General features: G+C 28.0%; 1 protein-coding gene across 2 annotated transcripts; it reads right to left on the reverse strand.

Moving 5' to 3' along the window:
* Nucleotides 1-176: 176 nt before the first annotated feature.
* LOC135923546 (probable aminopeptidase NPEPL1) lies at nucleotides 177-15,809 on the reverse strand. Of its 2 annotated transcripts, none has more exons than XM_065458350.1 (13): nucleotides 15,660-15,809; nucleotides 11,290-11,495; nucleotides 8,299-8,726; nucleotides 7,645-7,892; nucleotides 7,083-7,164; nucleotides 6,588-6,730; nucleotides 6,366-6,443; nucleotides 5,746-5,846; nucleotides 4,592-4,646; nucleotides 2,589-2,710; nucleotides 1,013-1,136; nucleotides 805-921; nucleotides 177-648 (listed from the first exon to the last, which is right to left on the reverse strand). In XM_065458350.1, exons 1-13 carry the CDS (start codon nucleotides 15,807-15,809, stop codon nucleotides 235-237), a joined length of 2,268 nt encoding a protein of 755 aa, XP_065314422.1. In that variant the 3' UTR covers nucleotides 177-234. The 2 variants fall into 2 exon arrangements, with proteins under 2 accessions (XP_065314422.1, XP_065314423.1); XM_065458351.1 differs by having other exon boundaries at nucleotides 179-648; nucleotides 8,317-8,726.
* Nucleotides 15,810-16,029: the final 220 nt, after the last annotated feature.

Consider the following 16,029-nt stretch of genomic DNA (forward strand, 5'->3'; position numbering starts at 1 on the left):
ACGAGGTATATTATTTATCATATAAGAGTATTTACTATTTGGCGATTTACATTAAAATATATTTCAAAATAGCAACCTAATAATAAAAAAAATGATTGTTTTTCTTTTTATAAAGGAATTTTAATCACAGTCTTTTCAGATGATAAAATATAAAGTCATATTAACTAGTTGCATAGATAGTTTTTTTTTGGGATTAGTAAAATTAATTACAAATCGCAAAACGCGCTTTTAATTTTAATAACCACCTTTGAGAATCGGTTCGGAATCACTGAAAAATAAGCGCTTTTTTCTATTCGCACTATTAGGAGATAGGATAGATTTTCTAATTTCCATATGTTTATGAACATTTATCACTATACCGTCATCTTGCTCATAGGTATTATTTGTATGAATTTCGGGGTTATTGTCATTAGCCCTTTTTTGGTGTTCTTTCATCATTTGTTCTATCACTAAAAAAGCGTTTTCCCTCGTGGGTTCCCTGGCATCCTTAAGGACATTGATTTTATTTTTTTCTAAATTGTTGCCGATTTGGGATTTATCGGAATGGCGTTCTCTTATAGGGCAATGCGATTTTAGGTAAGGGTCGTGAGAACCGAATCCAAACAGAGTTAACAAAAGACCTACACCATAACCAGTGGCTCGTTCACCCTTTTAAAGACGCGTTTAAGTAAATTGAAATTATATTTTAACTTATCTATCACTAATCTCCCTTCAACATTAATGAAAATAAATCATCCGCCATAGTATTATTATTAAAAATTTAAAAAAAGAAAAATTAGTAAATTGGCTTAAGATGTTTATTACCGAGTGCACTGGGTAGGCCATATCAACATGCAGCCATACACCAGGAAAATCGAATCCATTTTTAAGGTGTGATGCTATGAATAAACTAGCGCAAGAAGCTTGGGCATTACTTCGGTCCTTAAAAAAATACATTTACGTTAATTTATTTTTTTTATTATAGAAGTGTGTCAAGAAAACTGATAAAAAGATCGTGAAAAACGATACTTACAGCTACAGAATTTTTCATATCGGCTAAGGAGCTCGAGAATTCTGAGAAATGCAATTCTGGACAATAAGGCAAAGGGTATACCAAATCACCGCTTGATTTACCGGCGTCAACACAATAATTTTCCCTATTCATAAATAAAATGCATTCAATTTTTAAGGAATACTTGAAAAGTAAATAATTTTGTACAGCATAATCTTATAACTATTCAATTATTAACCAAAAAATCGATTTTAAAGACTAACCTGCAATGGTTCAGTCTAAATCGGAAAACTGGACAGTTGACCTTCACTAATTAAGCTTTAAAATCGAAAATAATATTTATTGATAAATTAGCCTTCAACCAAAAATATTACCCTTATAATTTCTTGCCTATTCTTCGATTAGTATTAAACGGCTTGATTTAGTTGATTTTAGCCAAAATAATATAAGGCAAGCTTAGAGATTTCGTTTATATTGTCCAAACCTTTCTGTCATCTATGAGCAAAATCTCCAGACTTGTGTAATATTTTTTGGCTAAAATATTGGGTTAGCCAGATCGGTTCCTATCTTTTATTAGCAAATCAATTCAAGATTTATACTATATTTAAGATGATGAAATTTACTATCAGCTGCATTTTGATTATTTATAAGTAATAAAACCTTTTGAGCCCGGCAAGGGCCATATATTTATTTTATTTAAAATATACCTGGGCCTAAAAAAATTTTTTTTTAAAATACCCGGGCCAGGCCGAATATTTTAAAGGGTCATTATTATCTATAATAAAAATTGTGTATGGTAGAACAATATATCCATTCACTTGTCATTAGAAGATATTTCTAGTAAGTAAAATTTTACTAATCATTATTTTGGGTGATATTCAATGACAATACATCTTTTTAAGAGTAAAATTTATCTTAGATAAGTGTCATTTAATCTCCTTTTCTCTGTCCCAAAATCGGGCAATTACGCATGTAGCCAGGGAGGGCTATAAAGACTATATTAAATTACAAGAAGGGAATTAACATCAATCAGCCGAATTCAAAATGTAGTAATTCAAACTTATTGGTTTTATGACAAATGGGGAAATAAGATAATTAGAAAAGTGATTATATATGTATTTCATATTCGCTGAAATCGAAAAATGCCCCGCTGAAATCAAAAAATGCCCAATAGTTATGTTTTAATTTTTTTTTAAAACCAAGGCCAATAGAAAAAATTTAGACACCCTTGACCGAAATTTTTATTTTCGAGATCCAGCAGGAAATTTATTTTTTAAAAAAACCCAGGCTGGCCTGAAAATATAAAACCATGGCCTGGCCGAAATTTTTTTTTCAAATTTGAGGAGGAACGATGGTACCTCTGTAGGCTTTTGATCCATATTAACAGAAATGAGAAGGGGGAAAAATAAAACAATCTATTAAAAACATTCATTTACAAATATAGGATTTTAATGGTAAACTTTAGTATTCTCTATCGCTCATATACCTCATAGAATGTTAAATTTATTTTTTTTACTTACTTTGTTTACTTGTATCTCTCTCTAAGTAATGATTTTTTTTTATCTTCCGCTAAAAAAATGAATAAAATCAACCGTACCATGTAGAATTATTAGTGATCAATGCGGCGTGATATTTTCCTGTAGCTATCCCCTGAGCACCCGTTAAAGTGGCCATATCCAAAATAATATCACAGTTTAAATCATTACTGGCGTAGGAAACCTTTTTATTTTAATGGTAAGAAGAAAAAAAAGAAGAAATTATAGGAATAATTTTATCAAAAGGTTTAACAGTTTTATAATAGTACTGATGTGATTTTTGTTATTTGAGAACTATTTTTTGTGGGAAAGTAAAATATAAAATAAAATAATGGTGCAAAGAAAGAAATATAGCCTTACGGGAAAAAGAAGCACAAACAGCGTTAATAGAAATTGAAAGGAGTATAGGGTCTCTACCTTAGAAACAGTGTTAACTAGTTTGCGAAAAATAGGGTCTAAATTAGAAATTATGTCTATAATAGAGCGATAAATGCTAATGATCGCTTACACTGTTAATAAGCTAGGTTGTCTGAGAAAAGGCAATTGAGAGGTTATCTATAGATGAATATATACATAATTAATTAAAGGAAATGTGGAAGAATACCTAAGAATGGATGGGGTTTTACTTTTAAATTCTTATTCGTATAGGATAAGTGTTTAGGTGTAAAAATAAGAAATTAGACTAGTCCCAAACGAAGCTCTTCTGAATAAAGGAATCGTATTCAGGAAACTTAAATTGAAGAAATAATTCGTTACAAAATTCTATGATATGCCAAAAATTCCACTTAAGTGACGTGAGGAGGTCGGTATTTAATTAGTATGAAAGAAGGAACTAATACTAAGCCGGTAGATTATGGCATATGTGTAACGTTTTATCCAAAGGTTGTTGATGTACGTAACATTTTGAAGTACTGACTCGTATTAAACCTTCGAAAACAATTTTCCAAATTTGATATATTTCACTAGTTGCATCACTATAAACAACTCAGTTTATTTTTAAAAAGATATCGGATCCCAAAATTTTTGAACATGGCAGAAAATAATCCCTTGATGAGTAAATCTCCAACCGAGATTATATTTGCGTTACCACTTTTACCATAAATATCAATAGTAACACACTTACCCCAGCAGAAATAAAAAAAATAAACAAATACAAAACACCGACCAACTTGATCTTTAACCCAATAGCGACATCTACCAATGAACAATTTGTCCCTAAAATAATCAATTTTTTTTAAACTGAAAAAAAACTGGTTCATAAAATCTGACTCTACCAAACATTAGAGGTCAAAGAATTTCTATTTTTCAGGCAAAAATATACAAATCAAAATTTTTAAATATTATTTAGCCTTTTTGGGAACTCAATTATTGTTTTACTTAATTAAGCACCCCCCCCCCCTTTCCTGTTTTTTTAAAGAACAATATTTGTAATTTATTTTTTTAGGATTTTTTAAAATTTTATACTGCAGCTCTCCCCTCGTGAACTACAAACATTGCTGATTGGTTTCACAACATATTTAACAATTATCAAATAATTTAAAAATCCTATTAAAAAAAAAATTAATAAAGAATATGAAAATAAAATCAAAGGGAAGGGAAGGATTTAAATTTTATTTCATTTTAAAATAATGTTTAACATTTTAAACATAAAATCAGAGACCTGCAAAGGTACCATTTACACGGACTGGCCCAGATCTTTTAAAAAAATATTTTTTGTGGCCCGGACCGGGTTTTATATTTTCAAGTCCGGCCAGATTTTTCAAAAATATATTGCATATATTTTTAATTTTTATCGCTAATAATGGCGATTAAATATATTGGCTTTTAAAATATAAGGCCCGGTCCGGATACTTAATAAAAAAAAATTTAAGTCCAGCCCGGGTATATTTAAAAAATACAGTTCCGCTCGTGTAACCGGGCCGGGTTTAAGGAAGGGCCTGCAGGTCTCTGCATAAAATACTAGTTTTGGCCTTAAGATCAATTCAAACCACGCTGAGCCTAACATTAGATTAGATTGATTATATATCTCATTTATAATAAATATTAATTTAATCATATAAATTACCCCATCAGCCAGTACTAATCTACCTTCGGCATCTGTATTATTGATTTCGACCGTCCTAAAATAATATTCGTAAATAACAGAAAAAAAATAAATAATATAATTAATAAACTTTTTTTTAAAAATATATCAACTCATATTAGTCGGTCATCCATCCCCCCTTTCCTTTTTAATATTTTTAATAACAAACTTATAGTAGCATGCTAGATTTGATGACTTTAACTTTCGTAAGATTTAAATGCTATTTAGGATAAAATCTTGTAGATAAAAGAAAGAAATTGGGTTATTTATGTTCTTTTACATAATCATAACTCCAAAACCTGTAAAATCTCTAAATTATATATATAAATATATACTTAACTTAATCAAAGATCTACTAAATTTATATTTAAAAAAAGGAAACAAGTACCCGATTACCTTTTGTTTTATACAAACTTCAAATTTCTAACTTACAGTATTTGCAACTAATATATATTTTTTTGTTAATTAAACTTTCAAAGAGCATTTAATAAGCTACCGAAATATATCTGAATGAATATTATAGCTTATCAAATTTCAAAATTCTCCATTTTGAGAGCCCATAGGCTCCTTAGTGAATTTGAAATCTATCACATTTTTCCTATTTATTAAAGGTACTATTTCGATGCATCATCAGTAAAATAAAAGCTCGGAGCATACTTACGAAAAATATTCATGTTTTATTTTTATATTAGATAAGGTGTTTATTTCTTCATTGGGAATTCTTAACGTACATAGATATTTTACTTCCTGCTCCATTCAGTTAATTTCATAAATATTTTATAAAAATCAATAATTTTTCCCAAAAGTTATATACATATATAAATACCTAGTAAGCTCCGATATTCAAATATATTTCACAAATTAAAAGCTTTATATCACTTAAAATAGAATATAAAAAGCCTTTATTCAAATTAATTATACTTACTTTAATTAATAAAAATAATATTATAAAAAATTAAAGGAAAATATTTGAGTATTATTTTTTTTATAGTTTGAAAATTAACAATTGTAAATAATAAATTAAGAACGTACTAATTGGAGTTTGTATAATAGGCAAATCGTCGAATAAATTCGATAGTAATTTAAAAAAGTTAAAGCAAAATGTGCTATGTATTTATATTTTATTAAAAAATTACTTTCCAGAATACATAGTGTGAATATCATCAGGTCTAGTAGCATTCGGTCCGACAGAATTTTCCGCCAAGCAGAATACGGCGTGAAGCGTGTGGGAAAATCCCTGAGTGTAATTATTTTAAACGAGAATTATAATATTTAAGTAGGTAAAATATGGCAAAAATCGTTAAGTCGATATTATATGGCTGGCGGTAAAATAATTTATTTAAAATTTCAAATTGGTAAAGCATGTTATGTAATTTTTCTTTTTTGATAAATTTTTTGGTTATCTTAAACGGTTTGATTTAACCAATTTTTAATTGATTTTAGAAAAATAATATCACGCTTGAAATTTCGTTAATAGATGTACTCCAAACCTTCCATCTATGAGCAAAATCTATAGGGCTACGTAATATTTTTGGGTGGCTAACATATTGAATGGGTTAGCCATTTAACAACATTAAGATTTTATTTATTTTTAAATTGAGCCAAATTTGTTTAGAGGAATGAAGAGAGGTAAGAACTCGATAATTAATATATTCCTTATCATTAAAATATAATAATTTTTTGGTTATTGAACATTATTAGAAAAATTTAGTCACTAAGTTAAAAAAAAATTTTCAAAAAAAAAATCAATAATTACCAATTTTACGCAAGAATAAAAGGCTCCTAAAATAGCCGCCGCACCGCCGCAATCCCTCTTCATGCCAAGCATTGCCGACTGAAAATAATTATTAAATAATTTAATTATAAAAACGACGATAAATCTATCCTTATTCTATCTTCCTCTTCTCACCCCCCCCCCCCCCTCCTCCCCTCTCTCAAAGTTGTTTTTCTTTTTTTTAAAAAAAAGAAGTGATCAAACTTTTCCTTTGATAGACAAACCCCCGGTGTCGTAAACTATCCCTTTACCGACCCAAGCTATATTGAATTCGCTATTAGGTGGTTCGTGACTCAGAATAACGAGGGCGGGAGGATTTACTGCCGCTTTGCCTACACCGTATATCCCTTTCGTTTTTTTCAGAGGTAATAAGGGGGAGGGGGGATTTGTAAAAAATTTATTATAAAAAAAAAGAGTATAATCTTTATTAATTTTCTAAATCTATAAAGAATGAATGAATGATATAAAAAAACTTAAAGTATGTACATTAAATAAATAAATAATAAATATTATTTATAATTATTTCTCCACAAGGAATGCTTTACCCTTTACGTAAATCTAAATAGCCTATTTCTATCTTAGCCTTTTTAGAGGAAGCTTTATAGACGGCTAAACAGACGACTGTTTAAAAATAAGACAAATCAAGAAAGGGTCTAGAAGTTTCATATCTTTATGACCAAAATATCATTGAGTTGATACCTCCGAATCCTTCAATTTCTAAATCGGCTCCTCGGATGATTTTAGGTACTATCCCTAAATCGTCGCCTATCCTTTGTATTTCCTGCAAAAAAATTATTTTATTTATTATATAGTTAATAAATACGGACTCGGGCCGAGTCGGGAGCTGCAAATTTCTAATTTGGACCAGTTTTCGGTGAAATTATTTTTTATAAAACATTAAATCAACTTCTTTCAAACTCAAATAAAAATTATGAATAAATAAAAAATGCAATATATTAATTATTCATACTTTTTTTAATTTGTGCTAAATTATGATTAAATTAAATTTTTCAGCTCTCTTTAATTCAAATTATTTTAAACGTCAGACGAGAGGTAATAGAATAAATTTTGTAGTAGTCTTACGATATGATAGTAATTAATATCAAAATTGCGATCATATATAACATTAGCACAAGAAGTCAATGATCATTCTGATCATATTTAAATTACAATTTTTCGATAATTATAATTTCGTATGTTCCATGAGATACCAATATAAATGGACTATGTATGAGTTAGAAATATAGGTAAATATGCCAACCTGAACGAATTCGTTAGTGCTCAGTACATTGCAAGGCATATCCACTATTACGGATGTCATTCTGGTGCCGAAGGTGGCTTGGTTCAGCATATAGATATCTTGCTCGGACAGAGTCCTAAATTTGACGGGACTGGCCTTGATCACGTTATCTTTTTTTGAGATATCTTCATTCGCTGTAGGAGAGTATTCTGCGATTAGAAATTGCACTATCACTTGATTTGGTTTTGAGACGTCCTCAGATTTTTCGCCTTGTATCGAAAAAAAATTGAAAGGTAATTATATTTTAAAATATTTAAAAGGTAATTCATATCTTCCGATTCTCTCATTAACATGGCAGATCTAATAAAGTAAATTCTTCTAATTAGTTTCAACTCTAATCCCTTAACCCATTCGTTGAAACAAAAACGAGATTATTCGTGGCGCGAGTACGAGCCCAAATTTCAAACTGTTTTATCTCAGTCATTAATTTGTTATTCGTCACGTCACGATATTTAAAAATATATATTTTAAAAAACGTTCATCCTACATTAAAAGATAACGCGGGAAATATTTTTTAAATCATGTACCCCAAGAAAATATTGTGTAAAATAAGAAAGAAATTATTTTAAAGCTCTTATTATAGATAGTAAAAAATAAAATAACTAGGAATATTACAAAAGTTTATTCTTTTACCATCTCCCATATCGTTTTCTAGACCGTTATTCTGTTCCACAGGTTCGATGTTCGCCCCGCTGTTCCCTTCGGCCGAATCGAAGTTCTCGCTCATAGCATCGGTTTGATTATCGGCGTTCGAACAGTCGATTTCAGCCGTAATTTTACCGCTACTTTTAGCACTGTAAGCTGGATACGAACGGGCTATGGCCAGAGTGTAGGACAGAATATGTCGATATTCGCAAACTACGACGCAGTGAAACCTATTAAGAGTTCCCGCCTTATTAGCCTTTCTCTTGATTTTAGGGCTCGATTTCGAATCTGAAATCGTGGCTAAGTTGATAGAGCCCTTAGGAGTAATGGCGCTTTCACGATTAACCTCGAGGTTAGCGTTGAGACTAGGAGAGCTAGGTTGGGCCTTAGAGGTATATCTTGAGAAAAAATTATTTAAATTAATATTTATAGATTTTAGCCCTTTACAAATAAAAATCAATAGTGTTGTTAAATGGCTCGATGTGAGTCGATTTTTAAAAACGACTAACTCAGTATTTTGGCCAGAAAAATATTGCCTAAGCCTCTAGAATTCGCTAATAGATGTCCAAACCTATGTTTCAATCTAAGAGCAATATTTAGGCTTGAGTAATATTTTTCTGAATAAGTCATTGAGTTAGCCGTTTTTAAAAATCTGCTCAAATCGAGCCGTTTAACAACACTAAAAATCAAACATTTTTTTAAAATACACGATTTCTTTTTCTCTACTAATATGCAAATGACCATAACAAATTCCTTCTTTTTTTTAATTTGATAGACATTTCATTTTCTAAGTTTTGAATAAAGTATGATAGATTTTTTTTTTAAAAAAATATATAAATATTAAGCATTATGATTACAAAATTACTTTTTATTTCATTTATTTGGTAAATTTAATTTAATAATTTAAGGAGGGTGCGGTATAAATTGTGATAAACTTTTTCATTACTTCTCAGTTTATTCGTTTTACTTTAATATTTGTCTACCTTCTCTTTAAATAGGCCTTCAGATATGACAAAATCTCATTGACAATGACAAGGGTAGGTTTTTTTTAAAAAATAAAACGTCCTTGTCCCCCTTTTTTCAGTGTCTTAACTGCTAGCAAAACGCCGCTCTTTATAATCTTTGTCCTTGCCATAGAAACGCGTTGAACCATTCGTTGCGCTAGTGAATCGACTTAACTACTCGAAAACCAATTCACAAAATTGGTTTATCTTGTATTGTAAATTGTTTGTGCAAGGGCTGCTACAAGAATTAATAACAAGTCATTGCAATTTGCTCCTATAGCTAACATACTCTTATACCCGCTGGCAGTAATAAAATATAGACCAGTTATATATAACCTTAAAATGAAGAATAAAATTAATATGTACGGCCCGTAAAACATTAAAGGAGCTAACCAAACCTTTATAATCCGGGTTAAACAGGTTCGTATAGGTTTTTTATTTCATAAATATTAAAATATTTGTCATATTATCTTTTTAAGCATAATTACCTCTAGACGATATTTTTATTTAAAAAAAATACCCAACAATTATATATAGTTACAAATTAAATTACTAATAATTTATAATGTAAAGTTTATTTGAACTTGAATTCAGCTTCGTTAACTCTTGATAGCACAGGTTAAAAAAAAATCATACTAAAGACTAGGTGGGATCTTTTGGGCTCTAATTTAGATATGCTATATCTTAGAATCAAATTAATTTGTAGCTTTCTTAATTTTTAACATAATATATTAAATAAACTCTAATTTAGTTATTTTTTATGTTTTATTTCAAAATTTTTATGACAGATTTTGACAAGAGTGTTAAGAAACTGAAAAATTATTTTAGATGAGGTCTATAAGACCCCAAGTTCTAAAAAAAACTGTTATAACTCAACCTAAAAATATCCCTCTACTAAAAGATTCAGGCAAAAAAATATAGAAAGAATTTTTTATTAAAATGACTGATGATCTGAAAAGACCCACCTGTGACTTGAGAGGGTAAAACGGCACTTGATTGATGGAAAAACGAAATATAAATAACTATAGCACCACGGATAAAGCCAAGAAAGAAAGCACTAACTTTATTAAATTTCGTTCAGTCTTCTTTCAAAGTGGAGTTAAAAACTTAGTATAACATTTGCCAACAAGATATTCTTCTATAAAAAAGGAAGGTAAAGCAAAAAAAAATAAGGGGTTTCACTGCGTGGCTATATCTTGATCCCTGATATCATACCACTAATTATTTCAACCATGAGGACGATATTTTTATGCAAATGAGAGATAGGAAAATTAAAATAGGTCACACAATACAAAACAAGATCAATTAGTTAGATATCACTATAAAAATTTTTGGCAGCATAGAATTGATTGATAAAAATACCGATAGTCTCTCATGTTGGGAAGTAAGAAATTTACAACAATCCAAACTCTATCTGATAGCAAGCTATAGCTATCATGCATGTACTAGCTACTGAGGTACCGGTCGAAAAATTATTTTCAGAATTGAAATATATTCCATCACTATTAGAGAATAAGGATTTAATTTAGATATTTTAATCATGCATTTGCAATCATAATTTTACATAAAAAAAATATAAAAATTGACCGTTAAAATTTTGGAGGATTATTTTATATCAGGTTTTGAAATAAACATCGTAAATTATCAAAAGCCATCGCCTTTTAAATGTAATGCATATAACATTAAAATGTAGAATAAAGATAAATATTTTGAGTTGAGATTTCTTCTATATAAAAAATTCGGGCCGCAACTAGCCACGGGCCGTGATCTAAATCTATTATATAAAATAGAGTAGGCAGAGTGAATAAAAATCGAGTATTTTAATTTTTCGGCTTGGTAGCGCGCGTAATGCAAAATAGAATAGTCTTTTTAATATTTTTGTAAATTTATTAATGATTGAAAAAAGATTAGGATCATTGAAAAAAAAAGCATCGCATCAAGAAAACGATCCCAAAACCTGAGACAAAAAAAGTTTTTGGAGCCCAAAAATTTTGCCAAACTATGGGGTCGGTTTGGACAGTTGTGGTTACTTGCCGTGGGAGGCAACATCAAAATTCCTCCTTCCCGGTCCAGAAATATTGGGAAATATCGGTTGGAACTCATGAGATTATGACTATTTTGGTCTTTATCACATTTCGAAGTGTTTAGGATAGCTTGAAAGAGCTAAAATATATATATATATATTAATGTATAAAATAAAATAAAATACAAAGAATGTATTTTTATATTTTAAATCAGTTGTTTTGATTTCGGGTTCGAAATATTTTCCCGCTTTTAATTCTAATTCTCTTTGAAAAAACACGTTTAAAAACGGGTTATTTACAAGAGTTCGTAACCGAACCCAGAACCCTCATTATAAATAACCGGAACCTCCCCTCTAAAAAAAGGAACATTTAATAGCTTTTGAAATTCCAGAAACCAATTTTTTAATAAAAATAGGAGCTCAAAATTTTCCGCGATTTATGTCAAGAGGGTTTATTCCATGTTAAAATTTTACTCGGGAACGGGATCAAGAAGCGGAAATGAATAAAATCTCTTCTTTTTTTTATATATTATTTAAATTAACCCACAAATAAAAATTAGTATTTCCATTTTAATTAAATTAAAAATGGTTTCCTAACAGATCGATCAAAAAATAATTAGATTTTCTCATTTTTGAAGTGGGAGGTGAGAAGGGTGAATAATTTCTCAAGAAGCGCCGAAGGAATGATAAGCAATATTCAAAACTAGTTTTCTCCGGTAGATAGTTCGATCTGGGTCCGAATCTAATGTGATCCGATCAGAATCCGTTTCGATCCGATTGGACTAGGGAGTCGCATTTTCTCGGACTCGGACCTCGACACATAATTTTTAATTATTACATATTTCTTAATCGTTCTCGAAAGAACTAGATTCGGACCTGGATAGGACCGCACAGGACTTAATTTTTATGATATTAGCGAAATTCGGTACTTTAATATATATATAAATTGTTATTGTTTACAATGATTTTCATAAAAAAAACAAGTGCTGATCCAATTTCCGTAAAATATTTGGAGATGCATCGTCATTTACGATAAATAAATTAAGAAGCAATATGTTAAATATTTAAAATCGATATTTTATTTTTTAAAAAAAAACTTAAAATAATTTAAAATAAATTGGACAATATTTTTAGAGAAATAAACTTTATAATTTAAAAAAATAATCTACATAAACTTAAACTCGATTTTGAGCCGATTTTTAAAAACGGCTAATTCAATATTTTGCCCGAAGATTTTGGTTATAAATGCCACAAAGATTTGGACATCTTGCGAAATCTCGAGGCTTAGGCAATATTTTTCTAGCCAAAATATTGAGCTACCCGTTTTTAAAAATTGGCTCAGATCGACCATTTAACAACAGTAATTTAAAAAATTGATAAAATGACTAAATCGTTCATTAAAAATTATCATTTTGAAACCGAAATACGATTTAAAGTAAGTTATAAATTTAAGAAAAGTTTTTTAAAAAATTTTTTGATCAATTTACATAAAAAAAAGTGATAATTTAGAAAAATTAAAATTATGAATAAATATGGGGACGAAAATTTTTAAAATGTTATTTTAATATAAATAAATATATATTCAAAAATAAATTAGCCTTTAAGGGAAAAGTGAAGTGCAATTTTTTTTTAAAAAATATTAAATCATACAAAATTGGGATCGATTATATAATAATTGATGATACTTGATAATAATTAGATCAAACAAGCAGCGTGAGAAAAAAATGATGAATGGAAAATCAAAATGGGCAAAAAATTATAATCATGATGAGCAAGAAAAGGAAATGAATATCAATGCAACAAGCCATAACTTGGCGACCCCAAGAATAGTTTAACTTTGATGGCACGGGGTTGCTGCCTCACAGCTCCTCCATTTGCATGGGCCTGGATACCAAACATAAATATTAAATAAAATGGTTCATATCTTAAATAATTAAAAAATAAAAACAAAAATTGGGAAATCTCGCTTAAATCTCCTAGATTTTGAAATTTATATTAGTAGATGTTAGAGAATTAAACACTTGTATTTAAAAATTGAGTTTTTTTTAAAAAAATCGCTAAAAATGAGGGGAATATCTTTAATATTCCCAAATATTGTTCCTAATTCTGGGAATAATTATTATTTCCTCTTTTTAGAGATTTTTTTTTAAAAACTCAATTTAAACGCAGACTTTCTAATATCTATTATTATTTTCAATATTATTTTTAAAATTTTCTAGAAGATACTAAAGCGAGATTCCAAATTTTTAGCAATTTAGGACCTATCCCAACAAAATGAATAATCAAAATTACCATTTTATTTAAGAATGAAATGTAATTTTAAATAATTTTGAAAAAAGAGAAATAAGAATTTGGTTAATTAGAAAATATGCTATCCCTGATCAATGATCTGCAAAGCCATTCCCTCAGTCAATATGTAACTTCAATTTTTCAATAATGAACTTATCCAAGCCAGTATTCGACTTAATTGCTCCATCATCTATCCTCTTACTTGTTCAGGTTGTAATTCATCCGTAGACATGAAGGGGAAACATAACTTATATTGTAGTTCAATTGACCGATTCATTAGGCATACTTAATCATCTAACAAAACCTAAATACCTTCAAAATTAGAACCTCCTGATCTTTTTAGATCAGAAAGTAAACTCCCTGATGAGATTAGTCAATTTCTGGAAAAGGGGCCAATTACAAGTATAGAAGGATTCTTTTATTGATCCTTAGCCCGCTTCAACCAAGCTCTCAATATCGTGAACCATAAAAAACAAATAAGTAAAGTTACAGAAGAACCTTGTGAAGGTTTATTTCCTCCAACAAAGACTTGCCATAGCAATATTAAAAGCTAATTAAACTAGCTTTAATGGAAGTCTTTTAAAAGATTCTTATTAATTCTTATATTTGATTTTTTTTAAAGTGTTTTAATTTTTAATGGATATTGTCTTTGTAGCTTTTCAAATGTTATATTATTTTTATAAAAATTGAAATTATTTATATAAGATTAAATATATATATATTTAAATAAAGTTATTTATCTTTTATGTTAAAAGTCATTTTCAAAATTTTTGTATTCATATAAAAAATAGAATAATGATGCAATAAATATTTTTCAAATATAATTTAATTATCAGATGAATTATTTTTTTTAAAGTATACAAAAAGGTATATTAAATTCCTTGTAACTTTCAAATATAATTTAATTATCAGATGAATTATTTTTTTTAAAGTATACAAAAAGGTATATTGAATTCCTTGTAACTTTCAAAAATAATTTAATTATCAGGTGAATTATTTTTTTTGAAAGTATACAAGAAGGTATATTGAATTCCTTGTAACAAAAAAATGTTTACTTTGATATTTAGTTATAATACATGATTGATTATTTAATTATACTAAAGTGAATCAGAAAATTTGTTCTATTGATATGAATTAGGAATATACCTATATATTGATGAGATAATTCAGAAATTATTAATTTGATACAACATTAGGTTGCAAATATTTTTCTAAAATATCTTTACGAAATTTTTTTGTGATTTTTATAGCTAAAAAATCTTTCATGATGAAATGTCAATTAATATAAAAAAATTTTTGATCTTTAAAAAAAATTTTCAAAAATCTTTGACTTTTTTTCAAACTCTAGGGTTGAAATTATATTTGAATTTTGATATGAATTGAATAATATATCTACTTGATTTTGTCTTTTAGTTTCAATATTATAAATTCAAAAAAATTGGAAAATATTTTAATTTTATAACAAAATATATAAATTAATTATGGTAAGGCTCAAACAAAGCAACTATTAGATTGTGGAATGCTGGTTCAAATTTAGAAAATAATCAAAAAAAAAATTTTTATAATTAATTTTCAAAGCTAAGACTGATTTGGATCAGACTTAGGTGGGTTGAATAATCAAAAAGGACAATTGTAATTAGTCTAACCAGATCAGAAGTATGGTCAAAATCTTTAAATTTAAAAAAAAAGGAATAAAAATAAATATTTTTGTCACTTTAAATTGTAATATATTAGTTTCACAAGAAAGTTGAGATTAAATGATACCAATTTAAGCTCAAGAAAAAAATTAATATAAATGAAGTTGATATAATCTTACCAAGATGATAGAAATATATATAAAGAATACAGAGATGATCTATATAGATAAGGAGTGAATTATATAAATCAAATTTATTGTGTAAATTAATTTTAAATAAATTATTACATTATAGTATAAAAAATAATTCTGAAATATATTTTAAATTATAATAATTGACTGTAATTTATTTTATAAATTACTAAAAATAATTTATTACATCTTTAGAAACTTTTGGTTCCAATTTAATTTTAACATCATCATATTTTAATGCTGATAGATATTGTGGTTGCCCAGCTATAAGTAAGGAATCTTTATCCCAATCACTGACTAGCAATTTTGTCGAAAATCTTATATTTACGCGTTTCATTTTAAAATAGATAGACCGTACCCAAAAATCAATATCACATATGATTTAAAATATTTATGAAAAGTGGTAATAAATACTGATATATATATATAACATAATTTAAATATTAACTATACTTAATTTTAATTTCTATGCCAAATGTTTAGACAAAATTTATTTTATAAATCATAGTTTTATTTTTCTTATTATTTATTTATTAGTATTTTGGCGATTAACATGA

This window comes from Gordionus sp. m RMFG-2023, chromosome 2 (genome assembly GCF_954871325.1).
Source record: "Gordionus sp. m RMFG-2023 chromosome 2, tfGorSpeb1-WG-v2, whole genome shotgun sequence".
Taxonomy (NCBI): Eukaryota; Metazoa; Nematomorpha; class Gordioida; order Chordodea; family Parachordodidae; genus Gordionus; species Gordionus sp. m RMFG-2023.